Genomic DNA, 27133 nt, shown 5'->3' with positions numbered 1-27133 from the left:
CACGAACATTTGTAAGTAGAAATTTATGTCCTGACAACCGAGTTTTCCAGGTGGAACTTGTACTTCTGGTTTGGAAGTGAACTATCTTGACACTTGTATCGGCTCTTTGGAGGTGAGAGGGTTTGTATTTCCGGGTTCACTCAGCTTCAGGTTGTCAGCAGCTGTGTGTCTGTGTGAGTGTGTGTCTGTGTCTCATTCAGTAAGTCTCCTCTTCATCATATAACTTTATATTTGATCTTTGATTTATCCTGTTCATCATCAACACATCTGTGATTCAGTTAGTTAACTACAGTAGCGTGTTAGCAGGTTAGCTTGTGTACAAGCTTCACGATGCTAACACTTCTCTCAGTTTAATGCTTCTTTACTTCAACTGAAATGTTTAATAAGGTTTCTGATTTTGATAAAAAGACAAAGTCTAAAGAGCTTATTAAGGATTTTCACTAAAAAAGGGAGAAATGGAAATTAAAACAGTCTGATCTGAGGAAAACAAAAACACTGTGACACCTTACAGAGAGAAAGTGGAAAACCTGGAGATTCAAATTGCATTGACAGTAGTTAAAGAAGTAGTTTTGGACCTTGATCTTTTAAATAACTATGAACGACAAGATAAAAGCCCAGAACTACTGAAATGTAGCAAAGTATACAATGTAAATACCCAGTTAGTATAAGTACATCAACTTTGTAGTTAAGCATATTACTAACTTGATAAGTGTAGTAAGTAACAATTTAACTCTTAAGAGAACTTGAATATGAAATAGTTCACATTTGATGTTACATAATTCAAATCAAACTGATCATTAATACAAATTCACCATTAACTACTATAACAGCTGTAGATCTAAAGATATCAGTGATGTGTTTGAATGTGTCCATTAAAGGTGTCTGTCTCTGTCTCTGTCCCTCAGCGATGTCTGGAAGTCCTGTGATCATGCGTCTGATGGCGTCGGCGCACTCTGTGGCTGAGAAGGCCGGGGCCATTGTGAGGAAGGTCCTTCACAGTGGAGACCTTGGCATCGTGGAGAAGGTAGGACTCATTTGTTTGTAAAGTTATAAAAGCTCCCAGCCTCATCATCAGTGTCGTCTGGACCTTTTCTGATTCCTCCATGTTTGTCTCCACAGACGGGAGCTAACGATCTGCAGACGCTGGCAGACAGACTGGCCCAGCAGAGCATTTGTGCTTCACTGTCCAGACGCTTCCCAAAACTCACCATCATTGGAGAAGAGGTCCGTCAAAAGAACTCTGGTTTAAGGTTTTATATGGGTGGACAGTGAGGACAAAGACAGACAATGACATGTATCTCCTGCTCATCCAGGATCTTCCATCTGAGGAGGTGAAGGAGGATGCCATTGAGAAGGGCCAGGCAGAGGAGATCCTCCAGAAGAGCTGCCCAGCAGAATACAGGGGGCTGAAGGAGGAGGAGGTAAAACAACCAGTAGATCCAGGAGTGTAATGTGTATTTTCAGTCACGGTAATTAGGTAAAGCTGAAGAATATTAAGTTATGTTATTTTTCTGTGACTCACAATGGTTAGAAATTGGTGCATAATGATATTGTGACTCTCACTTTGTGCACGTGTTGGTGTGTTTCTGTGTCTCAGCTTGTTGTGTGGGTCGATCCACTCGATGGCACAAAGGAATATACTGAAGGTAGGCTCTTCACATATCATTCTTAAGTGTGTGTGTGTGTGTGTGTGTGTGTGTGTGTGTGTGTGCATACTATGGGCTGAGGCTTCATAGTAAACTATCCAGGAATTGACTGAACAAATACATTTAGCTCTGAAGTGACTCCACCAGCTTCTTATTCATTCAACACACACGTTGTCAAGTTAATTCATTGACTAATTACTTCAGTCCTTCTACTTTCTGCTTCCTGGAAATGAACACAACCACCGACTCAAGTCTTTAACCGAAACTCTTGTTTGAATCCATTTATTTCTTCCTCAAAATTCTTTCGTGTGCTGGTTATTTTCACTTTCACCTTTTCCTCTCCTTCTCCGTGTATTTCTCTCTCTCTCTCTTTCTTTCTCTAACTCGCCCTCTGCCAACCCCAGCGTCGAGGTGTCTCCGTCAGCACACTGAGGTCCAGACACCACACGGAGGGTCGGTGACCTCTCACGGCACAGCTCTCTGTAATGGTGACACGTAGAAAAGCAGCGATGGAAAACCTCTGCATGAACTTGCTGTATTGACTCTTAACCTGCCAGAGCAGTTTCTGATGTTTACTTTAAGTCAATTAAACTTTGGTTAAGTGGCCTCCAGCTAACGTCCTGCTGTCTCCAGGGCTCCTGGATAACGTGACGGTGCTGATTGGAATTGCATACGGAGGCAGAGCTATAGCAGGTGTCATCAACCAGCCATTCTACAACTATCAGGTACAGTGAAAACTAAGTATTGTTCTGCAGCTGCGTCTTAAAACCCAACACTCTGGTTAATTCAGACTCTTGTCAGCTTGGAGCAGGAGCCGTTTTGGGAAGAACCATGTGGGGAATACTGGGAGTTGGCGCCTTTGGATTTCAGCTGCAGGAAGTTCCAGGGGACAGGAGAATAGTCACCACCACCCGTTCCCACAGCAACAAGCTGGTAACGGACTGCGTAGACGCCATGGAGCCGCATGAAGTTGTAAAAGTGGGTGGTGCTGGAAATAAGGTGAGATTTTTTGTTTTTTTTGCGTTTTAACACGTGGGATTTTGGTCCTAAATCATAATCATCAAATCAAAATGCAGTCATGGTTTCTGATCGTGACTCGCATAGATCTCCTAATATTAACTCCTCTTCTGTTCCCTTGAATAGACAGAGACATTTTTAGCAATAACAGTAACAGCACAAAGAGAAAAAAAGCGTGTTACTGTGTGAATAACACCTGGTCACTGATTCATCTCTCTGCAGATAATTCAGCTTGTTGAGGGGAAAGCATCAGCTTATGTCTTCGCGAGTCCAGGATGTAAGAAGTGGGATACCTGTGCTCCTGAGGCCATCCTGCACGCAGTCGGAGGTAAAATCTCTCATTTCCTTTTACAGACGAGTACAGGACAGTTTTTAAAACAGTACACATGTGCTAAAGTGCTAAATATTTCACCAGCTCCTTCTGTCCTTGTGCAGGTAAACTGACCGACATGCACGGCAACGCGTACTGCTACGATGCAGACGTGAAGCACATGAACTCCGCTGGTGTTCTCGCGACTCTGCGTAACCACGAGTACTACGTCAGCAGAGTACCACAGTCGGTGAGGGAAGCCCTCAAGCTTGACTGAGGAAACATGAAACACTTTGACTCACGTGTAATTCAGCAACACACCGATCGTACTTCAATCAGAAATGAGTCGACTCAACAGCACGTCCATTTATTTCACTCATTTGAAACAAAGTCGTACAAATCTCAAAACATCGTAACGTAACTGTTTTCAACTCGAGGACCAATCGCTGTACAAGGCAAAAGGCAAGATTATACTATATTAAATAAAAATACACAAGTCAAATGTTCATCAGTGAGTTGGAAATGATTCACTGTACTTTCATTCAATAACCACTAGGTGGAAACAGTGTAACATCATTAGCATAATGCCGACAACAAACAACATCGTCTCGCCCTCTTTACAACGTCATGTAATGTCATGCGATGAAGTGCAACAGAGTTCAATGTGAGATAGTTTGTCTTGTATTGTTTTTATTAGTTCACTTTTCTTTGTACACTTTCACCTCTTGCATTCACGTATCCATGGCTACGTTTCTACCATGGACTGTATATAAAGATGGACGACATGACAGCTCTACAAAAGTGAAGCAAAATCATCTTGACTGCCCCCTGGTGGCTGACTGGAGTACAGGACATTAACCCTGCAAGTTAGCATAACGGGATGTGGACCAAATTAAAAAGTAAAAAATTAAATATTTTTCTTCCCCAAAGCTGGTTTCTGTCATTTTATGTAGTTTTTAATCACACTGATGTATGTTCAACGTCACGATTTGGCGGCTGAGACGTGTGATTCGTCCAGCTGGTGAATCCGTGGGACCTCGATACCACATCTCCGCATCCTGATCACTGCTGCACAGACTCTGGCTCCAAATGACGTCACAAGTGCAAGATGGCATCACCTGTATCCAGGATATTTTAGCTTCATTTTTGTACAGCGGAAGGAAGTGGAGACATGTCGTCCATCTTTATATACAGTCTATGGTTTCTACACACCCACTGATCTTAACAAGAATAAAGAACATCAACTCAAAGTTCTCAGCTATGTTTTGTTCTCACGTTTCCACACACACTGAATTTACATCAGAACAAAAGAGGAACATTTTAATGCTATTGCATTTACCTTTTTCTTTACTTTACACCAACAATGGAAATCTGCTCTTCAACAACCACAAATGCTGGTTTAGTGATGTGAGGGGGTGCATGTGTTCAGAGCTGAAGCTGGAAACACTTAACTAATGCAGCTTATCTATTGTTTATGAATGCCCTCGTAAAAGTACAGTTCAAACAGGCTCACACATGTTTCTTCTTGCATTTGGCTAAATTTCTGGTGAAAATCTCCGGATTTTAGAGATGCCTAACATTCTTCAGTCGTAAAGAAATAAACTCATTCTACTATGTCAAACGATTCCCTCTCGGCTTTCAGCTCCATTTAAACGGGGACAATGGCAGTAATCAGGTAAATTACATGCACATTAGGCAAGTCGAGGTGGAACAGAAAATTACATCGACCAGGGCAAAGAACCAGTCTCAGTCTCACAAGTGTGCATGCGTTCACAAAGTCACAATGGAAGTTGTTCATGGAGGCGGAGAAGCGTCTTTTCTTAGCGTCGTGCCTTTTCCACAAAGGGTTAGTTTTAAATGTTGCTGAATGGACTGAGCAGTGGAAACGAAGGCTGAGTGAATACACACCATGGCATTGAAAAAACTTGAGTAAAGGAAATACCACTCGTGTTCATAAAACTACCCACAGAACGAGCAACAACAAACACTCCTGGAGTTTCTGTTTACACACGGACGAGCTTACTGAGAGGAGGCTGGAGTGTTTGAGGCAGCCTGCAGGGACTCGGGCCAGAGACCAGCCAGGGGAGGAGCAGGAGAGTCAGAGGGGGGGGCCAGACGCTCACCTCTTCTTAGGTGCCTGAGCGGTGCGAGGGGGGGTGACAGGGCGTCCCCCATTCACCCCTCCGTACTGGTACTTGGCCTTTTTTTCTGACGGCTTCAGAATCTGAAAGACAGTGAGACGGTCGTGATTAATACATTGACAGCAAATCCAGTCGGGTCCAGATCAGGATTAACGTTCCAGGACAACATCAAACTGAGCTCCGTACCTGAAAGGAGCACATCAGAGACTCGTCCACACTCATCATGCCGCCGGCGTTGTCAAACTCCCCGCAGTAGTTGGGGGCAGAGAACAGCGTCACCAGCTGTCGCTTGGCAAAGAACTCGTAGCCATCTTCAACGACCTGTGGTTAGAAGAATTAGAGCAGAAAGTATCTGTTGATCAAGGGGAAGGTGTTCGACAAAAACCTTTTAGGACCAACTGATGGTATTTTTGTGTTATTTTTAAGGAGAAGTGCAAAAAATCTTCTTTTTTCGGCTTTGCCAATGTGAAGATTTCTTACTGTTCTGTCAAACTGAATAAACATGTTAACTGGGGCATTATGTTTAGATTTCTCACATTTTTCACAATATACTGACATTTTATAGGATCTTACATAAGATACTAAATGATTTTAAAGCAAACATATCGAGAAAAGAGCTGCAATATTATCGCTAAAATTACTACACATTAAGGTTGTAATACAGGAGTTTTTGCTACACTACATCTGCAGAACTTCCCCTTTTAAAATGTTTGGTTGTATTGCGTTGTGTTCTATTTTAAGTCTGATTCATGGAAACACTGTTGATAAAGTCAATTGATTTGAATACTGAATTAGTCAAAACCTGAAACCTGATTATTCTATCACCATTATTCATCTATCTAGTGGAAACACATTGTGTATTTTGCAATTTAATGCTGTAATTGAAAACCTGCATTGAATGTACAAATCATGAAATAAATGAGTCACATTATCAAATACATTAAACTGAACTCAATTATTAAAAACAATATTTCTCTGTCCTTGTTTCTGAATGAACTAACAATGTATTCTGAAATTTCCATTTTATTTGCCTTAACAAAATGAAAGTTTAATTTTCCCACGGTATCTTTTTGAATATAGCAGGAGTGTGTGTGTCTGTAGGAGTGTGTGTATCTGCAGGAGTGTGTGTATCTGCAGGAGTGTGTGTATCTGTAGGAGTGTGTGTATCTGCAGGAGTGTGTGTATCTGCAGGAGTGTGTGTATCTGCAGGAGTGTGTGTATCTGCAGGAGTGTGTGTATCTGCAGGAGTGTGTGTATCTGTAGGAGTGTGTATCTGCAGGAGTGTGTGTATCTGTAGGAGTGTGTGTATCTGCAGGAGTGTGTGTATCTGCAGGAGTGTTACCTGATGTGCTCGGCAGATGAGATCCAGGTCGTGGCGGTTGAGGAACTTGCTGACCACGTCGGCCCCGAAGGTGAAGGAAACTCCCCGATCGTTCTCCCCCCATCCCTGCACGTCTTTGTCTGGGTCCGACCACAGCAGGTCGCACAGCAAGCCTGGAACCAGCCAGAAGCACCAGTCAGACCAATAACACTCCCAGAAGTAAAAAACTGAAGGGTTTTTTTGTTTAACTTTCATTTCATCTTTATATACAGTGGTGGTAAACCCTGAGAACACATTATGGACAACTCCAAACTTGTCTGTGCTACCAGTTCTGTCACCTCAGTTCAAGAAATAGCAATTTATCTCTTAGAAAATGAAGAGCATAGTTAGTTTAGTTAAGTCCTTGCTCAATTTTAACATGAAACTGCTCAGTCTCTTACAACCAATGAATACAAATGTGCTGCTACACTGTACAGAACCACTTTGTTGTTTTCCTGTAAATAATCGTCACAAGAGCGTTAAACCACAGACCTGTGTCAGGGACGTCAGTGGGTCTCATAATGCGTCGAATCTGTTCCATGGACTGCAGATCAGGAGAGAGACCTGAGGAGAACGAGAGATTCTGTTACTGTGACTCACACTGCAGCAAATCAAATGTTCAATTTACATAAAGAAAGGAACATCACAAAATAGAAGCCTGGAGATATGATGTAGCAGAAAACGTGACAAATTAATGTCAATGCCTTTAGATACATGATACACAAACCTCCATGGCAGCAGAAGATCTTCTCATCGATAATGGCAGCAATGGGCAGGCAATTAAAACAGTCTGTGAACGTCTTCCAGAGCTTTATGTTGAACCTGCGTTTGCCTGAGGAGAAAAACATAAAGACACGTGGAAGATAACAAAACAAATCACACAAAGAACCATTAGAATTTATTTTTTAGCTAAATAATACCTTATAGGAAGGACTTTTTTAATGTTTTCAAATGCTAGTAGGACTCTTCTTGGCCAAATGCAAAACACAGGACTTTGGGACGTAGCCTGTGCACGACAAACAAACAAGTGACAACTCACACTCGTCGTAAAAGCCGTAGATGCGATTGATGGAAGCACACTCGTGGTTCCCCCTGAGCAAGAAGAAGTTTTCTGGGTATTTGATCTTGTAGGCCAGCAGCAGGCAGATGGTCTCCAGCGACTGTTTCCCTCGGTCCACGTAGTCCCCCAGGAACAGATAGTTGGCCTCCGGAGGGAAACCTCCGTACTCGAATAGCCTCAGCAAGTCTGTGTACTGTCCATGGATATCACCTGGAATCATGTATTCAGATGTTTAATCGACCTCATGATCTCAGTGATGAGTGTAGCAGCTTTTTTAATTAATGGGATTGAATGAAGATGATAATGCAACAAATATAGAAGAAGTGAAGAAGTTCTCACCACAGATTTTGAGCGGAGCCTCAAGTTCTAGCAGGATGGGCTGACTGAGGAAGATCTCTCTGGACTTGATGCAGAGCCCCCGCACCTCAGCCTCCGACATCTGGACGATCTTCCCTGGACGACATCCTCGTACTGCGAGTCAAACGCACAAAGACGTGATTGTTAAATAGGGACGAGTAAGTATTTGACACCAGATCGCTGCATCAAATTCCACGTACAGTAATGACAGGTGTCCAGGTACATTTTTCAGATCGTAGGGTAAAATGCCAAACAATTATTATGAGACCATGTTCCTGTCGTGCTTTGTCTTTCAGAGTTGAGGTCAGCTACTCTTTAGTTTACATTTGCATCATGGTGCCTTTAGAGAGAGACCTGACTATCGTGTTTCCTTCGCCACCGGTAAGAAATTCACTTTACTCCAGTCAACACTGGTCGTTATAAACTGGCGAGCTGAGGAATGAACAGCTTGTTGGCCCAGCTGGAGGTGTGTGTGTGAACGAGGCTGGGGGGGGTACAGGAAGGACACAAGTCTGGAGGACAGATTCATGCAGCCGTAACTGCATCTATTAATTTTCTTATGACGGGTATGTTAGCAAAAACAAAAAGACAAATATTAAAGAATTAAATTGAGAATTTTATAATATTAATAACTACTGAAAATGCAAATTATAATATTTATTAAATAACGTAAATATAGACGCTAACATTGATGAACATAGATTGAGCTTCTTATGAAAAACCTTGAACAGGTTAATGAATCCAGCTTTGAATCCATTTCTGTTTTTAAATCGACATGTGGCTTGAGTTAAATTAAATACACTGTTTTATTTTTTAAACCGATGCCAACCCTGGAAAAAAATGAATACAAAAATTATACAAAATAAAAATACGTTATGTACATTTATAATTAAGCCATTTTACTTTTAGATTTCTCGAATTAAATCAAGTGAAATTAAACTTTTCGATTTCAGATTTTAAACGGGTGCGTTTGGAGGGCTGCTGACGTCACGGAGGTTTTAAAGGGGGCGTGTCGCTCAGGTCGTCTCGCCATGCCGACACTTGACGTTACTAAGCAACCGCAGCATTCCTCTGACGTCCCGTCTTCTTAACAAACGAAAAACACGCGAACTCGAATCGTTGAGTTTGTAATAAAACCACGTTGTGTCACTATTTACCGTAACTCTCTGTTACGCGCGGCCACGATGGGATTTTTTTTATTTGTGTCACAATTTCATGCGCAGAGTCGCGACTGATAACGAACATGGGATCGTTCGTGAATAGCTCCAACAACCTGTGACATCACAGCCACGTTAATTACTGCGCTTTGGACGCAGCGGCTCGATTCACGGGTCGCCGCTTCTCAGTAGCTACGAGACAACGAAGAGCAGGATTGTTGTGTTTAACGTGAAGTAAAGTTACAAGCTACACACCCGAGTGTTTTCTTATTCAAGCAGAAAAGCGTAACTACGCTCTCTTACCTTCTAGTAACCGAGAGATGAGGCTGTCTACGTTCAACTCGCTTTCCGCCATGTTTCTCTTACGCAGGCAGGGGGACTGGGCGAAATCAGCCCTGAGCGTTGACTTGCAGGCTCAAAGAGCAGGACGCAAGGTGCAAGTACAATTTCAGGGTATTTGTGTTTTTTTACTGAAATTACGGAGGCGCGTGCCAGTTAAGAAAATACATGCAAATAGCAAAAACACGTGCCAACTAAGAAAATACATGCAAATAGAAAAAAACTTGCAAATTAAAGTTTCAGTGTGTAAGATTTAGGTGAAACGGATCCATTGGCAGAAATTGAATCTAAAATAACCCTAGTGATGTTTTCTCGAGTGTGTTTCACCTACATTGTATTAATTGTTGGCCCTGTGTGTTTAAATACTTTATATTTACATCAGGAGCGGGTTCTCTCTACGGAGGCCGCCATGTTTCTTTTACAGTAGCCCGAACTGGACAAACTTAAACACTTTTGAGTTTTTATGACAACTGAAGGCTACCACAGGTTCTCTGTCATGTTTGGAAGGGGAGGGTGAGGTGAGGGGGATTCAGCTGCAACATGCAACTTCACCACTAGATGTCAGTAAATTCTACACTGTGAATTCTACACAACTTCATCAATTTGATGACACACGCGCTGCAAAAAGTCACAACAGGTGCAAATACAGAAACGCGCACGTGGCTGTAGTTCAGTGCTTTGTGAAGTTCCATCACCATTGACGAGTATACACTTAATGATTAACTTGGTTATTGTAGAATTTTTATTTTGTCAATAAATAGAAATGATAAAGGAAAATGTACAAAACTCCGGAATTTCAATCAATTACATTTGGAATATTTCACAATTTCTATGCAGTACAAAAAAAATGACACATATTTTACATACTTGTACAATTAAGAGATATTTTTTCAAACTAGCTTTTCATTATTTGAGTACCTGAAACAGCACTACCAGTTCAACAGAGAATTTACAAACCTGCCTACAGCTCTTTGCAGGTTTTATTCCTTGACTGGGTTTTTTCTACATATTATTTCCTATGTGCTGAGCCACAGCACTTCACACCCTAAAATAAAACTGAACAAACTGAATGTTCACTTACTGTCTAAGTTTGAATAAAACACAGACAGCAAACAAGCATCAGAGAGTCAAACATCTGGCAAAACAAAAACTCACAGATGGTTCTGATAAGAGGTGATGAACCAAATATTGTACATTGAACAAGTAGCGAGAATAAAAACTGTCTACTTTCTGTCCTCTTCAAAAATGATCTTATATAAATGGCTTAATGCAACTTTAAGGCTTGAGCTACTGTTGACAATAAGAAAGTTGGCATTAAAAGTTGGTGGCCTTCATTTCCACTCCTCTCTGCACTTTGTCTTTCCGTCTGCAGGAGAACAGCATGTAGGCGGCGGTGATGCCAGCCAGTAAACCGACGAATCCCGCGACCACTGGCACCCACACGGGCAGAGAGGAGGGGCACCTCGGCACAGGGACGGTTGAAATAGGACTGGAAGTAGGTGGGAGGGTTGCTGGTGGACGTGGAAGGCTGTTTATCTTGGTGAAGACGAAGGGACTGGCCTGTTGGGAAAGTAAAACAGTTAGACATTTGGAAAACCATTGAAAAACATGCCCAAGCTGTTTTGATGTTAAATAAAAGAGTTTACAAAATAAATAAGCATATGGAAAGAAACACACAAAATATGTAGCCAAAGCAGTATTTATGAAATGGTATGTTATATTGCTATTTTTGTAATAACAGAAAATTCATAAAAACAAAATGCCCATAACACACAAATCTACAAAACAAACATTAGATCCAACATGAAACACAAAGCTGTTGCATTACGCACAAAACTGGATACACAATAAATAATATATTCATGATATATTTCCATAAAATGTATTTATGTAATTGAACACTCTCCACAAAAGTTAAACTAATTGATTGTTGAAAGTCAACCCTGAATAGTAAATGAATATGTCTCATTGATTGACTGATGTGATGGATTCTTGTCTGAATTCTCCACTCATACCTGAGAGGGACAGTGAATCTTGGAGCGATCGTACGTGAAGTTGTTGTACGACTGCTTCCTCCCGACAGGCTCCAGCTGTTAAAGACAGAAAGAGGAATTCTCTCAAATCAAATTACACTTGAAAGCACATGGTCTCTCTGCTTCACTCTGGTCCGTCACCGCCCAGCACTCACCATGTTGTTCCAAAGGGCGATGGCCATCTCAGCGTGAGCTCGCTCACTGACGTGGAAACAGTCCACGGAGAAGAAACTGGGGTCGGCCTCTCCCTTCTGGTGAAAAGATCAGATTTTCAGCATGAGCACGTTTCATTATTTGCGTGTGGATGCTTGTTTTGATACGTCTGCCTCTGCAACTCACTCCAGTATGAGGGATAAAGGAATTGTGCAGAAACGGTTGAAGGACGACGGCAAAATCTTCTTTCCCCTCATAGCGATCTCCAGAAATAAGATGCTGGATCTCAATCTAGGAATGAGATTAATAAAAATAATGAATTAGAGCTCAGATTAATTTGCTTATAATTTTTTTTTTAAATTATTATTAGAAAAGCTTATACCTGGTATTCATGATTGATTCGTTTTATCTCGTCAAGCTCTGGAGAGTTTTCAATTGGGTTTATGACACAGGGACAACTGGTCCTGCAAAAAAACACTTATTAGTTTAAAGGGTGAAGTTTGAAATGAAAAAATAAGACGAGGATATAGTGTTAAACTCTTTATCAAACCTTTTCCTCCAGATTATAGTAGCTTTCTAAAGTACTTCACTTATAGCTTGTGATTTATAACATGTATAAACGTAATGCTATATCACCAAAGAAAGGATCTTGTAGACTTTGTATGTACTGATATTGTACATGATATTTAAGATAATGGAAAACAAGCCAGAAACATCCGCTCAGATTAAAACAAAACCAACCTGGGCACTAGAGAACAGGCCACTGACTTCCCATGAACTGTTTTAAAAGGAAGTATCTCAAAAATTTCCACAACGTTGACCAACAGTCTCGGTACCTGAAGATTCCAAGAGATAAAGGTGAAGTACAGACAGTAAAATACGATCCACTTTAGAGATTAGATTAATTCAATATTGTTAATGTGACTCACCTCTTTGTGGAGCATGTCCAAGCCGACCTTAAGATTGTGGCTGTAATTCTTAGGTGACAGAGTATTCTGTAGAAATAGGTAAAGAATGTTTTTATTGCCATTCCAGAACTTGCAGAAATATGAATATCTTTGTGTAAAGTAAGAAAACGTTGAGGAGAACTTACTTGGTCGATGCAATAATGGCAAAGATCGTTTCCCCCGACAAATATTGTCACAAGTTTCCAGTCCTTTTCAAAATCCACCTTCTGTGTAGGATTTATGAGCAACATCAGAGTTAAGTTTCACACTGTTTGAATCAGACATGGAGAGAGTTAAGTCGTATTTGAGGACGTCTCACCTTATCCTCTCTCATGGCCTTGATCAGAGCCTGCGCTTGTGCTGGAATGTCTCTGTACAGAACAAATCCAATCAGGAGGAGGTGAGAGATAACAACGGGTGGGTTCAGAGGTTTTACTCATGTGGAGGAACCAAAAACACTTGTGCACTTACGAGGTCTTAGCTCCAGCTGCAGCCATGTTGAAGCCCTTCTGTTTGGGCAGACCCTGATCGGTAGAGAAGCCCTTCAGGGAGGGGTTGAACTTCCTCAGGATGTCTGAGGGGAAAGGTCAAATATCCTACTGTGAAACAACTTGTCTAAAGCTACCTGAACATGAGTGGTTTCATGAAGTTATCATTCAGGAAACCATTGCCTCTAGTGGAGCAAACCTGCTTGTGTATTGTAGATAGACTACTGCGAGAAATCCTGCCCATGTTGGTGTTCCGTTAAAACATCCAAAAAATGTTTACCATCTACAGCAAGTAGCAAGGATTCAACATAAACTCTCATGTTACCACTTGACGTGACAAGCACACGTATGATAAACATGTCAGCTAAGTGTAACAACAGGAACAAACTACACCAAACTACAATTACAAGTTCAGTTGTCATGTCAGGGATCTAAAAAATATTGCCAAAGCTTCCAGTAACGTGGTTAAAAAGTATAAACTCACTTGGAAGTGTTGTGACAGTCTCCAGATCCTTGTCCCCCCCGATGCTGCAAGAAAACAAACATTGGTGTGATTTGTGAAATGTAACAATTACTGTGACTATGATTTACACCACAAAGACTCCTGTTACCTCCACGATACTCCTTTATATTCTTTATTGATGTTAAAGAAGTTCTTTGCTTTTGCTCCAGTGCCGACCTGTAAACAGAACAAGCCACGGAAGTGAAGACACAGAAAAACAGCACGACATCGTGAAGACAGCGAGACGCAGACGGAGATTTTAATAAACAACCAGAACATAAAAGAGAAGTTTATCACTGATGGGAATTATCTGGCTGATAATGAATTGATTAGACAGTTCATAGTTCAATGACATCAAATAACCGATGGTGATAATGTGTCCATTTAACACACACACACACACACACACACACACACACACACACACACACACACACACACACCAGATACTATATAAAATACATAATAATAACCTGTTAAGCATTTATTTAAATGCAGCATCTATTAATTCATTTATTTAAAGATATTTAAAGACATATTATTCTTAAAACTTATTTCAAAAGCTTTCATCTCTTTGTGAATTTCAATTTTTTTGATGTTGTTTTATCCTCATATGAATCACTCTGTAATTTTGATGAGAAAAAAAAGAATCAAATGGAAAATGTGCTATGTCTCTCACCGTTAAAGAGTCTCCCAGCGCTGCCACCACCATGATGTCTGCCGGCCTCAGCTGGTTAACTACAGATAAAACACATAGAAGAGATTCATCATCAAGATAAAGCCACAATCCTCCTCCTGTGTTATGTCACATTTACACCAGCTCCTTCAGTATTTGGGGAAAAAGAGTTTGAAGCCACCATGTATGTTACGTGCATGTGATTATCTGTTAAATCATCTTGGTGACAAACATTTCTGATCGTAGGATATTGAGAAACTGCAGTTGAGGAATGGTGCTGCTCATTCCAGCACTTTCACTGTCAGTTTGTGGTCGTACGCCGCCATGTCTTCATTTCAGCTTGTTGCCTCTGGATAAAAGAGGACATCAAATCCCATATCGACTGTCTGCTGATAATGAACTGATGACTATCGTCTCACCTGACATTGGAACAGTGTCAGATGGAACAAGGTCCACACAGGAGAAGTCACTTCCCCAGTTCTGGAGAGGACAAAAGGCAAACGATAGAGAGTGGCAGCGTGTAAGATGAATCGTCCTCAAATGATAAATTAGGTTTCTAAATAAATCATTAGTTTTGTGCATATTTCTATCAAAGGGACAAAAACCTGAATGAGTTTGTCTGTTGTATGTTTCTGCGATATCTTTTCTTTATTTTGATAATGTAGTGGAGTTGAATGTTTATTCATTTGCAGGCGGTTGTAAACAAGCAATGATGCAATTCTTTTTAATTTTTTTACACTTCATTGCTGCACAATAAACTGTAAAGACTAGGGACAGAAACATTTACGTTTCCATAGAATGACCATTTTATAAAACCTGGAACAAGAAATTGTTGCAATTTTTCCTTGATAAATGACTTAAAAATGATAAATTAGTTGATTTATTTTCAATCAATAAACATATCAATCAATCATTCTTTCATTGTCATTTCACAACCGGAAATAATTGAGCTTAATTCCACTTTATAGTCGTCAAACTTTGTACCAAATCATTTCTCAAATCTGTTTTGTCCTCTCCTCCGACGGGGGGTGCTTACTTTTATGGGTCCAGGTGTTGGGGAGGGAGTGTATCTGTAATCGCTGTTGTTAAAGGTGCGAATATACGGTGAAGTCTGCAGGAAGAAAACAGAGAAGAAACTAGATTAATTCACAGCAGCTTCAAAATATAGAAAGAGGCTACATCCAATCAAAACCTATGTTTGCAATTTATTCTCAGTATTTTGTTTCCTCACAGTCGGGACATTAGAGAAACTAGGAGACATGAAACAATATTCAATTCTCAGTTTAATCACAATGTTTTTACCTTGGTTGGACATTTCAGGTTAATGTCTGCATTGAAATCCTGTTGGGAAGTTTTGTTGCCAAGTGGTTCCAGCTAGAAAACAGGAGTCAGCGTGACAGTGAGTATAGATTTAATTTACTGGTACATTAATATAAGATTAGTGTTATTATCGTGATCATGTGCAAGAACAACTTTAATGTAGCTGGTTGCAAGAGAGAAATGTGTTTTATGTATTATTTGGAAAAGTCGTTGATCTCGCTACTAATTTACTGACAAAACATGAAATTAAATTCATCCATAAAAAATGGCATTGGGATAAAATACAGTGAAAGTGTGTGATTGTCTGTCTGAGAGTTACCATGTTGTTCCAGAGGGAGCGAGCGAACAGCGTCTGGGCCTTCTGGCTGAGGTGGAAGCAGTCGGCACTGAAGAAGGAGCGATCAGGGCGGCCATCCTGTGGAGAAGGTTCAAGCAAATGTGTTTATTTCATCGATCAGAGCAGTGAGATGTAGGAGTAGTTTGAAGGAGCATTCAATAAAAATAAAAAAAACAGAGCTGCCAATGAATGGTTTCCAAACACCTCAAACAACAAATTTAAAATTAAAACGTACTAGTAAAATACATTTTTGAAAACATGTTTATTGAGTGTAACCCCATTCCTGGATTGGTCCACCAGTAAAGGTCTCTGTTCTTTAAATGAAGTGACTTTAAAATGGATTAGTGATAAAATGAGAAGGACTCTTTTACATCATCACTATGTAGCCACGGCCCTGTGATGATTCTCTTGTATAAGACAATGGAGAAGGTGACTGATGGTTCTCAGAGAGCTTGGTTTTGAGTTGTCGTCGTTACCGGCAGTCGGGGCAGAATGATTTTCCTGAGGAAAGGCTGGACGACCACAGTGAAGTCTGAGCGAGTGTCGTAGCGGCCGGACTCCACGAGGTCCTGGAGCGAACGCTTAGAGAAAGAGAGAGAGAAAGAGAGAGAGAGAAGGTGTCAGAGCCTGAGGATGGAGAGGAAAGTCATTTGACCGTTCATGGTGTTTGCTCACCTGATAAATTCTGTTGATGTCATCCAACATCTGAAAAGCTTTTGAGTTGGGCTTTGGCAAAATAACGCAGGGGCACAGAATTCTGGCAAAGGAGAGATAACATGGTTCTAAATCAGTTTAATTATTTTATTATTTATTAGATTATAATGCAGAGAACAAGCAGGAATCATGTTTATTGTTTTATACTTAATAACAACATGGGATTCTTGGTGTCAGAGCCAACTTACCTTTATATAGTAAGTAAAATAAGAGAATTCAAGAATAGTACATTTAGTTAATAGAATATGTATTTCCCCTTAAGAAAAATGAAATATAACAAAAAGAATAATGATAGTGAGAGAGGTTAAAGTGGATTTTCTGAATCTTTCTTAACTTGAATGAATTTACAAGTCATTCAACAGAGAGAAGTGATACTCACTCCACGAGCAAAGTTGGACATTTAAGTGAAGGGTCCATGTGCATTTCTCTCAGGGGGATGATGTGCAGAGGCTCTACCAGGTTGACCAGAGCTCGAGGGACCTGACAGGGACGAGCCCGGTTAATGCAAACAAACATTCAACCAATGAACATCTAAACAAAAACCACATGTCCAGTGCAAAGTCTGGTTTATTTACCTGTTTGTGCAGATAATCCAGACTCTCACGGACACTCTGGACATAATTCTCTGCAGAATAGAGCAGCTGTGAAGAGAGTCAAACGTTTTAATGTCGTGTTGTTGACGCCTCGGACAGCGACTTGATGTTAGTAGGTTACTCACCGAGTTATAGCAGTGGTCACAGATGTCGTTTCCTCCGACGAACAACGTGATCACTTTCCAATCGGATTCAAAATTGATTCTCTGAACGAGAAAGAAGATGAAACATGGTCACGTGACGCAGTTTGTACTTTTCTGTGTTTCCTCGTGTCAGAAATGTCAAAGCTACACACAGGTGGACGTTCCTTGTTTAAAATAATTAGGCATGCAGACCATTTTCACTCTCCAATCAGATATAACACACACAAGTACAACATGATTTTACAGTGTAGAGTAAAAATAAATGAATACATGTCTATAAACTCACAGAGTCGTTCTTCATCATCTTCACCAGGGTTCGAACCTGTGATGGTATGTCCCTTAAAAAGCAAACAAAACAAAATATGGCAATGAATTGACAAAGATTTTACTCAGGCAGTTAAAAGCACATTTAGCTAAAGATGTATTGTACCGTCGGTTATATGCAAATCCCATTTCCTTTTAGATTTTATGGTGGAGTAGGTTCGTCACATATTTCAGTCTCGTATTTTGTGACGATAATAACAAAACCAGGAAGCTGCTGCCTCCAGGAGGACTCACTTGCTTTTGGCTCCTGCCACAGCCTGGTTGAGAAAAGCCTGAGGACTCTGCTCTTTGCCCATACCAACGGAGAAGCCCGTCAGGTTGCCATTATAATACTTCAAGATGTCTGTTAAAAGAGAAGAGACACAGTTAGGTAATAAAACAAGGTGTGTGTGTGTTTTTAAGAGTCTACATGAACCTCACAGTGACAAAAACAGACCTGAACGGACTGTTTTTAATTGATTAGAGGGACATAAGGTTATGGAGAGAGAGAGACTCACTGGGCAGAGTGGTGACAGTGGTGAGGTTGTCATCTCCACCGATGCTAAGGAGGAAAATAACATCTTTAAGTTTATTTTCTCAGTGAACGATTTGAAAGCTGTGGTTTCATATCCAGGAAAAACTCACCTCCAGGACAAACCCCTGTACTGACGCACCACGTCCAGGATGTTGTTGGATGCGATACCGTTCCCGGCCTGATGGAGGAAGAAACAGAAAATGTTTAAGTGACGTGATGACACAGAACCGTACCTTCCAGATATAGAAGATCGTACAGTATCAGATTCTACTTTATTTGAAGATGTTAAAATAAGAATCCATCATATTGTGGCGTCGCTGTTCTGCATGATTATGTAATATGAACACATGGTCAACATGTCCGCTGAGACCTTTAGATCTTTAAACTGTCAGACTGAGCCAAATAATTATCTAATCAAGGTTTTTTTTTATTACTGATTAATGTATAATTATCTCGTCATATCTCATTTATCACTCAAATAAAGTTCTGTCTTTACAAATCTTATAAACTGTGGTGACTAGGCATCAGGGCGGGTGCAGAAACTGTGCTAAATCAATCTCTGTATATAACTACACGCAGTATATGAATATGCATTGTTAAATAGCTTTTATGTATTCTAAAATATCCAAGAACAATCCTTCACCTCACTGGGTGCTATGGTTGTATATTTAATACATTTTAGAGTCAAAGATCAATCTCCATTTTTCTATTTGCTTATTTTAGATGATATGTTTCTATCTCTATATGTAGAACATAGAGAATGAGAACTCACTGTCAGAGAGTCTCCCACAGCAGCCACCCCGTTGATGTCTGCAGGCCTGAGCTCATGAACTGGGAAAATACAGTAAAAGTCAGTCAGAATAACATCAGACTCCATTTATTAGACAACACGTGACATTCAGAGCAACTGTAAATCCATATGACTCTTCTACTATAATAATAGAGCAATGCAACTTTCTAGAAATACTGTACAGTGGGATTAAAGTACTGTAAAGGAGCATTTTGAGCCTCTACAGACAATTGACACTTGAAATTCTGATAAAGTGTAAAGGATCTTACCTGAGGTGGGTACGGAGGCCGAGGGGCTGAAGTCCTCGCAGGGCATCTCTGTTCCTATGAACTGAGCAGACGCACAGAGCACATCCACGGTCAGAACTAAACAGGAAGTAATCAACAACGCCGCCACTGCCTCCATTTGGCTCGACATCGCTACTCACGGGGAGAAGTAGAGGAGACACGTCGCTGGGGCTATTTGAAGGAGAGTTTCCCTCCGTCCTCAGGAAGGGTCGGTCCTTGGGGCGGGACACAGATTGAGGAGGAGGGGACGCACAATTAGTATTATTTACACACACTGTACATTTTGTTCAGCTGATATACAGTATGTGTGTGTGTGTGGCACAGTTCCTCACCTCAGTGGGACATGGCAGTGTCATGATGTTTCCACTGTCGTCTGTGTTGTGTTGGCCGACTGTGGGCTGCAGCTGCAAGACAGAAAACTCCTTGTCTTCATGTTTGCCACACAGAGAACAATGAATCTACATGTGTGTGTATGTGTGTGTGTGTGTCTATAGTATGTGAGAGAGAACAGGCGTTTGTGTGTCAGGCTTTACCAGGTTTGTCCACATCTGCATCATCAGGTTATCAGTTTGTTGTGTAGCTTCGGCCTCCGACACATGTTTCCCACTCTGTTTTAGGGAAAAAAGAACAAGGTGTTTGTTAGATATAAAACGTATATCTGTAGTTTGTGCTGTGAGATAATCAGGACTCTGTGTGTGTCACTGGTCAGGAGCTCGTTCAGTGGCTCAGAGACCGAGCAGCGTTCTTGAATTGTTTCTTTACTGAACACAAGCGAAGAGCACGGCTCTCGTCAGGCCTCAGAATTCATGGTTTGCTCTTTTGTTATTGATTTGAACGGGTAAGATTAAAGCAGTCAGACTTTTCATTTTGATCTGTGAGCAAGGTGTAACCCTGAGTGAATAGGGACTTAAATTTGCTCTAGTTATTTTTAATTATTGCTCTACTCTGCTCCCCCTGCACCAGGTACTTTACTAATCGTGTCCTAGTTTATCCAGTGTTTTAAATATTTCTTTTAAGAGTATTTTAAGAGACAGAAAACACTTTCTCCTACAATTATATTTCTGTACAATCAATGTGCAACAGCAAATTAGTTTAAATGTTCATAGTATTTAATGTTTGAGATCTTTCACTAAAAATCAAAGGTAAAACAATTCATCTCTAAAACCTTGACTTAATAAGGAATATTTACAGTGTAGGAACGTTTCCACTGTCCCACTGATGGGAAAGTTCACGTTAGAGGAACTATAATGTATGAGCTGAACTCACAGGGACGGTGAAGAGAGGTTTGTTCTGCAGAGACACGCTGAAGTCATCTCTGTCATTGTACCAGCGTCTCTTCACCAAGAGCTCGCCCAGGGACTCCTGCTCAGAGCAGTGGGAGAAAAAAGATTCAACTTTAATAAGTAATAAGATAAATATAAATAAATAAGCAGCTAAAATAACCACTGGACTGAACTGTTGAGGATGAATAACGGACAAACCTGCAGAGACTGAGTCAGCAGGGTCCTCAGAAGTCTGACTTCTCCTTCGCTGTTCGCGTCCATGCACGTCCTGTCAGGGAAACACATTGTCTCTCACTATCTCCATTTTTACGAGAAACAGAAGAAACTGATAAAGTAGATTAGAGTAAGTCAACTACAGAGCACCACAGGCATTTTACAGCCTCATAATACAAGTGAACCCTCATATAACATAACGTATAATTTGTTAAATGTAACGCACTATGTTCCATAGAAGAATAAGATATATTTTAAACAGAGTGGAACAAGAGAAGTTGTTCATGAAAATGAAAGCTGCAGTAAAACCAATAAGATAGAAACATGTTGACATGAGAACTAAGTGCTAGGGAATGATGTCCACTGGAATATGAACTTACTTGTGCTGTTCTCCATCCCACAATGCAACGCTGACGATTGTTCGCTTTAACTACAACACAGTGATGTGACAGAAATGTAAAAAGTTCTGCAAACACAGTGACAGAGAAAGAATGAATAAAAATACAGTTTATGATGTGAAATTTACCTGAGAGCTCAGCAGCTGCAGAGCATCGTCCACCTCTTCAACCACCGTCTGGAGAACCGACTGAACCTGCACACACACACAACAGAGGGAAACTGAATCATCATCTTTTATTCATCTGAAACAACAAGTGAGACATCGTGCATTTAATATATATATATAACATCATAACAATATTTCCCAGTTTACCTGCGGCTGCTTGACGGCACAGAGACGATCCACCTGAACGAAGAGAAGCACCAGCTTCCAGTCTCTGTCCACATCCGTCCCCTGCAGGTGGAAACAAATAACAGCTGTTTAGGTTTTCTGTTCAAATGCACAAGGTGTCAGAACTTGTCGGTGTCAACAAGCTGTTTAAAACAAGAAAGAAGACTAATATGATATTTGATTGGTTGAAGACTGTATATCCTAGTGTGATTGCATCATCAATACAATAAAAGAGCCATTTGATATAAGATAAATACAAAAAGAGGTAAAGCTGCAAACATCACCTTTAGATGGGAGAGCAGAAGTTAAAGCTCCTACCTTGTTGTTCTGGAGATCGTGGGACACGTCCTCTGCCTGCTCCACCAGTCTCCTGTAAGAACACAGAGAAATACAATTAAATATCTGTCCCTGGTACCTCACTGTGTTCATCTTAATGTTCTGTCTGTACCTTTGTTGAGGGGCATAAAGGTTTGTTTCCTCTCTGATCAGTGCAGGATTGAACATCAACATCAGCTCTGACAGACGGAAACACACCCAAGTTCAAATTAGCCTCAAAATCCAAAGCTTGTTTTTCCTCTAAAGTATAAAATAAAAGTCTGAGATCTACCTGTGAGTCTTGAAACCACTGTGGACAGCTCAGTGCTGCAGGGAAAGAAAACACGGTGCTGATGATGATTTTCATGCCTTGTGAAGCTGATACCGTAGAACGGTTGGTGCTCACTGTTGAGTTGTGCTCACCTGTGCATGTGGAGCCCGATGGAGGAGATCACAGCCACGTCTGAGGGCCGGACGCCGTTAACTTCAGAGGAAAGAAACAACATTTTACACAGAATCTAGTAACAAATTACAGGAGAATTTATTACGTGGTAAAACTGTGATTGAGTAAATTAGTTATTTTGGACTCTGGATTCAATTACTGTTAAAAAGAAGTTAACAGATTTTAGACATACTCCACATTAGATTTTTTTCTTTTTTTTACACGTATTCGTAAACCAGTTTTGATCTTAAGAGCTTCGATCAAACTTTTGTGTTGATTTAAGGACGCATCAACCATACGTCGTTCAAAACCATTAAATTAAATCTGGTCCACACCGGACTCACCAGTGGAGGGAGGAGGCGGCTGAGAAGCAAACATCTGAGTGCAGGGGAGTCCACTCACTGAAAGCATGAGGAGATGAAGTGTGATTTAGAAAGGATTTTTATCAGGATCCCCATTAACTGATGTCGAGTATAAGTTACTCTTCCTGAGGTCCACACGAAATATTTCAAAAACATGAAATCAGTTAAGATGCTTAGAGACAACTATCATAATTATACCAGAAAAGTATTATATTACTATATTCATATACTATAGATTAATACTATAATTAATGCATATATAAGAACTTTCCTGCATTGTATTCTTATTTGTTAACTCATATATATGATATACATATTACATATCGTTGTAACTGAACAGCCGTGGACACTCATTTTATTCCTTGGTTGTTGTTATAGGCATAAAACAGATGGAAAAAAAACTTCACATCCAAACTCATCAAATATCAAATAAATAAAAAGAGTGTTGTGAAAACAACAAGATTTTAATTTTCCTGAAGAGATTAAAGTCAAAAAGCCTCAGATAAGCTCAAAATATATTTTTCAGTTTTCACTATAAAACACGTTCAGCTTCGTCCTCTAAAACTTTCATCAGCTACACGTTTGCAGCAACCAAACCTAAAAGAAAGAAAACCAGCAGTGAGAAGTTTTATGTTGCAGAAACCTGTTTTCCATGTGAGGCTCAGCAGAGCGATGAGAACCAGCCGTGGAAGCATCTTCTCGGTCAGATTTTGTCCTCGTGGTTCGTCTGTGCAGCCGTTCTTCTTCTTCTTAACTCTCTGTCTGCTCCTCTCCTCTCTATCTTTGTCAATATCCCTTATACCTGGTCGACAGTTGTATCATAACCATGCTCCGAGGGGAGGGACCAGACTGTTGTCCAAAGGTTTTGTAACATTGATGCTGATAAGATCCTAATGAACATTTATCATTTTGTCATGAGGGACAGTGAACACCAGCGGTTAATGTGCTGCTATTTATAGACTGTCGGGAAAATTAACTTTCACCTATTTGGTTGCAATAATTAACAACAACCATAAATATCGCAATCTAAAATATGATGATAAGGAGTCAAACATGACTCTATATAACATCAATGTATAAATGTCATGCACACAGAGACATAAAGAGGTACAGTGGCAGTGTTCAATGTCATTTAGTTTTTGACAAAATAAAGTATTGTTTAACAATTCAGCATTTAACAAAATATTCTACTTTAATTTTCAAAACCTTGGCAAAAATATCTGCGACAAAAAATGTTCCTTCCTGTTGAACAAGTAATGTTCAAACCAGAAGAAATTAACTGAAATAAAAAGCATTTTACTAAAAAGTACAAACTTTATCTCCTCGTAGAACCAACAATTGTATAAGAAATGAATCGCATTAAATCTAAAGAAGGTAATAACAATAATAATAACTATTATTATTATCATTATACATTTTACATTTAACAAAAGCTCAAAGAAACTTTAAATAGATTTACAAAAATCAATGAAAGTAATAAATGTTCCTGAACGTAACTGTGCACGTAACATCTTTGTCTTTCACGTGAATTATACTTCACATAAGTTTATACCCAGAAGCTTTTCTTTACGAGATAATCTTTATTTTTTAACTTTGCCACAAAACAAATAATTTTTCTCGGTACATGAGAAACATTTTGCTCCTCATCTCTTGAACATCACACAGCAGCAGTTTATTAGCTTAGCTTAGAACAAACACTGGAAATAAAACACAACAATATCTGCCTGCCTCCAAACTTTAATGTAAATAACCAACATGTTCATGTGGTGTTGGATTTCCTGTTGTCTCGTAGGTTTGATTTCTTTACTTTAGACAGAGCCAGACGAATGCTTCTCCTGATACAGTATCTGATGAATCAGTCCTTGACCTCTCTCAACCTAAGGAATCACACCACTCTGTTGGCTTCCTGTGGAACCATGTGATTGGTTGTTGCTGTAACAGGGCAAAGCGTCAAAGGTGATTATCCTGGTTATTAGCAGAATCACATGATGTCAACCGTGTATCTTCTTGTTGGCTTCACATCAAGTCAGCCGATCATCTGGGTTTCGTGAACGTGGAATTAAAAAGTTAGACTTTGATTAGAAAACAGGTCATTTATCACTATTCTAGATAACTAGTTCTCTGCTGATTCTCCTGCAGATTCATTTCTCCTCATTCAAGAATCTGCCTTAATGTCCATTTAGTGTGTTGATAGAAATATGTGATTTTCCTTCTAAATCTTTGTGTTCGTAAAGATAATCTTTTTTTAAATCGTCTCTACGACAGCAGCTGAAGAAATGCTCTTTTTTACATAACGCTGATGCTTCGACGTTTTAAAACCGACTATCTCTTATCTCCCTGCTGATTAGATGTGAGGGTCTTTAAAGATGTTAGGAAAACAACCAACCAGGCGCTGACGGCTACTGTTCCTATTCTCATGAGCTAAAGACATTAACACCAGCTCTCGTCCTTCCAGCACCACAGCCGTTCACCTGAGGTTTAGTCTGTGGCTTACTGAAAGATAAAAGTACAGTCATGATCTCTCCATTGCTTCCTTGTTGCTGCAGAACTAAGAACACCTCTACTACCAGAGAGTCTGCTGCAATCGTGATTAGGTTAATCCTGATATGAGGCCGTGCTGCCTTTATAGTCCGTTATCTTCCCTCAAGGACCTTAACTCGGCTTGAACCTCCTGCTGAGGCCGAATCACCCTCACCAACGCTAATCTTTGAACGGGCTTAGATGAGCTGAACAGTTTGTCCTGTTATCAAGTTTCTGCTGAAACTTGATAATTGCCCTCATGATCTGTACGAATATTTAAAACCTGGTGTCACAGAATTATATTGACAGTCTTAAAACAGGTTGAAATGTATGTATAAACCTGACACAGAAGTTGTTTTTAGAGTAAAGGGTCAGGACATTTCCCAGTGTCTTTCTTTTTTAACATATCAGCACCGACATCAGCCCTTATCACCAAAAGATTTCTTCTTCTGGAAGATAAAATCAGATTGACATGATTTTTTGGAATTTAGCTTCATCTGTTACTTGATTTTTAGTTTTTTTAATTGTATGATGATAAGAAGCCAAGAGCAGCTTTACTGTATCTTGACTTTTGGGCAACACTGTAAAATTAATCGTGCGGTGGCCTTGATCAACGGTGAATTGTTTTATTATGTATGATAACAATCGGCAGCTGACAAAGCAATGAAATATATTGCACTTATAAATTAACTATGTACACTTATTTGCAGCTATAGTTCCTGATCAGATTTATAACAGATCTTATGAGTTACCAGTAATAAGTCTTATCATAGATAAGAATATCTATCTCTTTATAAATTAGTTGAAATGAGCTCCACCTTATAATTTAATTAAAATAAAACTCTAAAGAAATACTCTAAAACGGGTCATTTATATTGCATATTAACTGTAATATTTCTGTACTTTAATTTACTTTAGAATGCAGGATTTTCCCTTTTAAAGTAGTATTTTTACACTATCTGGATTTTCTGGGGCCATTTATGCTACTCTAAAATTTTAACAACTTTAGAAAATGAAGTGAAAGTTTCTTTTATTGATTTCAAATTGTTTCTTTGATTGCCCTGCAGTTGTAGTCCTTCACCAATAGGGGGCAGCCCCCTCAGCCCCTCTCTGCCAGATTTCTTGAATATACTGCATCTCTTCTAGAGAACTGTGCTGCCCCCCTGTGGTCATTATTGAGAGCTGCATCAAGTGGACCACACTGGGGAGTTGACAACACGAACAACAGAGAAAACGTTTTATTCAGCTGAACTTTATTCGGACCCTTGTGATTGAAACCCACAGAGTTCCTGCAAAGGTTCCTCCTGGGTAAAGTTCCTGAGATGGAGATGCAGCTTATGTTACTCACAAAGCCAACATTAAAAGCTGAGGCCCCTAGGAGCCATTCCTCAGTCCCCGGTGAGGACCAAAGGTGACCGGGCCCAAACTCTGTATCTTATTTTTAATCTCTCATTTGTATTGGTTTGCTTTCTCCGGACTTGGGGTCTGAATTTGGCTTTTTATTTTTATTAATTTACTTTTGATCTAGTCCTGATCTTACCAACAATATTAAACAATATCATGTTTTATTTAGATTTTTACTCTTTTTTCATCTGTAACTAATTTTATTCTTGTCTTTGTGATCTGATGTTGTGTGACCCTCAAGTTACTTTTACTAATTACCTGTTGTTTGCTCTTTTATTTGTTTCCCATATTTTCCCTTAGAAACATATTTTCAACAACTTGTAACTGTGTTTTGAAAAATGTAATTTGGCTGTATCCATTTTTTGTAACTTTAGTTATCCGTTGCCTCTCTCCATTGGGTCTAATGTTAATTTTGAGAGGTCCACATTTTCTAACTCACTCCCACGGTCACATTTTTTGACTCTAACTAATAAAAACGTAATCAAACTGGATCATGTTATAAACATGCAGCTTTTATAAATGTCTCTCAAGCACTAAGCACACATTCAAAATTTCTCTGCGGGAGGAATTATTATTATTATTTATATTTATCAAACGGGCCCCGGATTTGTCTGCTACGCCACTGAAAGGGGAGGGGCTGAGACGTCACCGGACAT

The 27133-nt window shown here is 39.9% G+C and overlaps 3 protein-coding genes across 5 annotated transcripts; 1 reads left to right on the top strand and 2 right to left on the bottom strand.

Moving 5' to 3' along the window:
* Positions 1-122: 122 nt before the first annotated feature.
* bpnt1 (bisphosphate nucleotidase 1) lies at positions 123-4223 on the top strand. 3 transcript variants are annotated; one of them, XM_035144005.2, is made up of 10 exons: positions 123-199; positions 906-1024; positions 1120-1224; positions 1314-1421; positions 1598-1646; positions 2051-2128; positions 2280-2371; positions 2448-2645; positions 2886-2991; positions 3099-4223. In XM_035144005.2, exons 2-10 carry the CDS (start codon positions 908-910, stop codon positions 3248-3250), a joined length of 1005 nt encoding a protein of 334 aa, XP_034999896.1. In that variant the 5' UTR covers positions 123-199; positions 906-907; the 3' UTR covers positions 3251-4223. The 3 variants fall into 3 exon arrangements, with proteins under 3 accessions (XP_034999896.1, XP_034999895.1, XP_034999897.1); XM_035144004.2 differs by having other exon boundaries at positions 2051-2134; XM_035144006.2 differs by lacking the exon at positions 2051-2128.
* Positions 3325-9490, bottom strand: LOC118099407 (serine/threonine-protein phosphatase PP1-beta catalytic subunit). The gene is made up of 8 exons (XM_035144007.2): positions 9352-9490; positions 7874-8005; positions 7514-7744; positions 7202-7306; positions 6967-7038; positions 6457-6608; positions 5301-5435; positions 3325-5197 (listed from the first exon to the last, which is right to left on the bottom strand). Exons 1-8 carry the CDS (start codon positions 9401-9403, stop codon positions 5093-5095), a joined length of 984 nt encoding a protein of 327 aa, XP_034999898.1. The 5' UTR covers positions 9404-9490; the 3' UTR covers positions 3325-5092.
* A 905-nt stretch (positions 9491-10395) lies between these two features.
* LOC118099854 (phospholipase B1, membrane-associated) lies at positions 10396-27133 on the bottom strand. The gene is given in 43 exon segments (XM_047338199.1): positions 10396-10947; positions 11403-11477; positions 11576-11671; positions 11760-11864; positions 11956-12037; positions 12315-12409; positions 12503-12568; positions 12667-12747; positions 12840-12891; positions 12992-13094; positions 13493-13536; positions 13620-13687; positions 14190-14248; positions 14606-14666; positions 15223-15297; positions 15489-15560; positions 15826-15921; positions 16320-16424; positions 16519-16600; positions 16937-17037; positions 17133-17198; positions 17276-17356; positions 17580-17631; positions 17852-17960; positions 18115-18158; positions 18242-18309; positions 18904-18962; positions 19191-19251; positions 19349-19423; positions 19541-19612; positions 19742-19816; positions 20475-20570; positions 20690-20789; positions 21085-21134; positions 21231-21296; positions 21417-21497; positions 21753-21804; positions 21883-21949; positions 22042-22076; positions 22173-22233; positions 22536-22592; positions 23197-23355; positions 27127-27133. Coding segments are annotated over 43 exon segments (3357 nt in total). The 3' UTR covers positions 10396-10701.

The sequence above is a fragment of the Hippoglossus stenolepis genome, chromosome 20 (assembly GCF_022539355.2).
Source record: "Hippoglossus stenolepis isolate QCI-W04-F060 chromosome 20, HSTE1.2, whole genome shotgun sequence".
In the NCBI taxonomy this organism is placed as follows: domain Eukaryota; kingdom Metazoa; phylum Chordata; class Actinopteri; order Pleuronectiformes; family Pleuronectidae; genus Hippoglossus; species Hippoglossus stenolepis.
The sequence above is the reverse complement of the archived record's forward strand: the minus strand, read 5'-3'. Positions and strand labels throughout refer to the sequence as shown.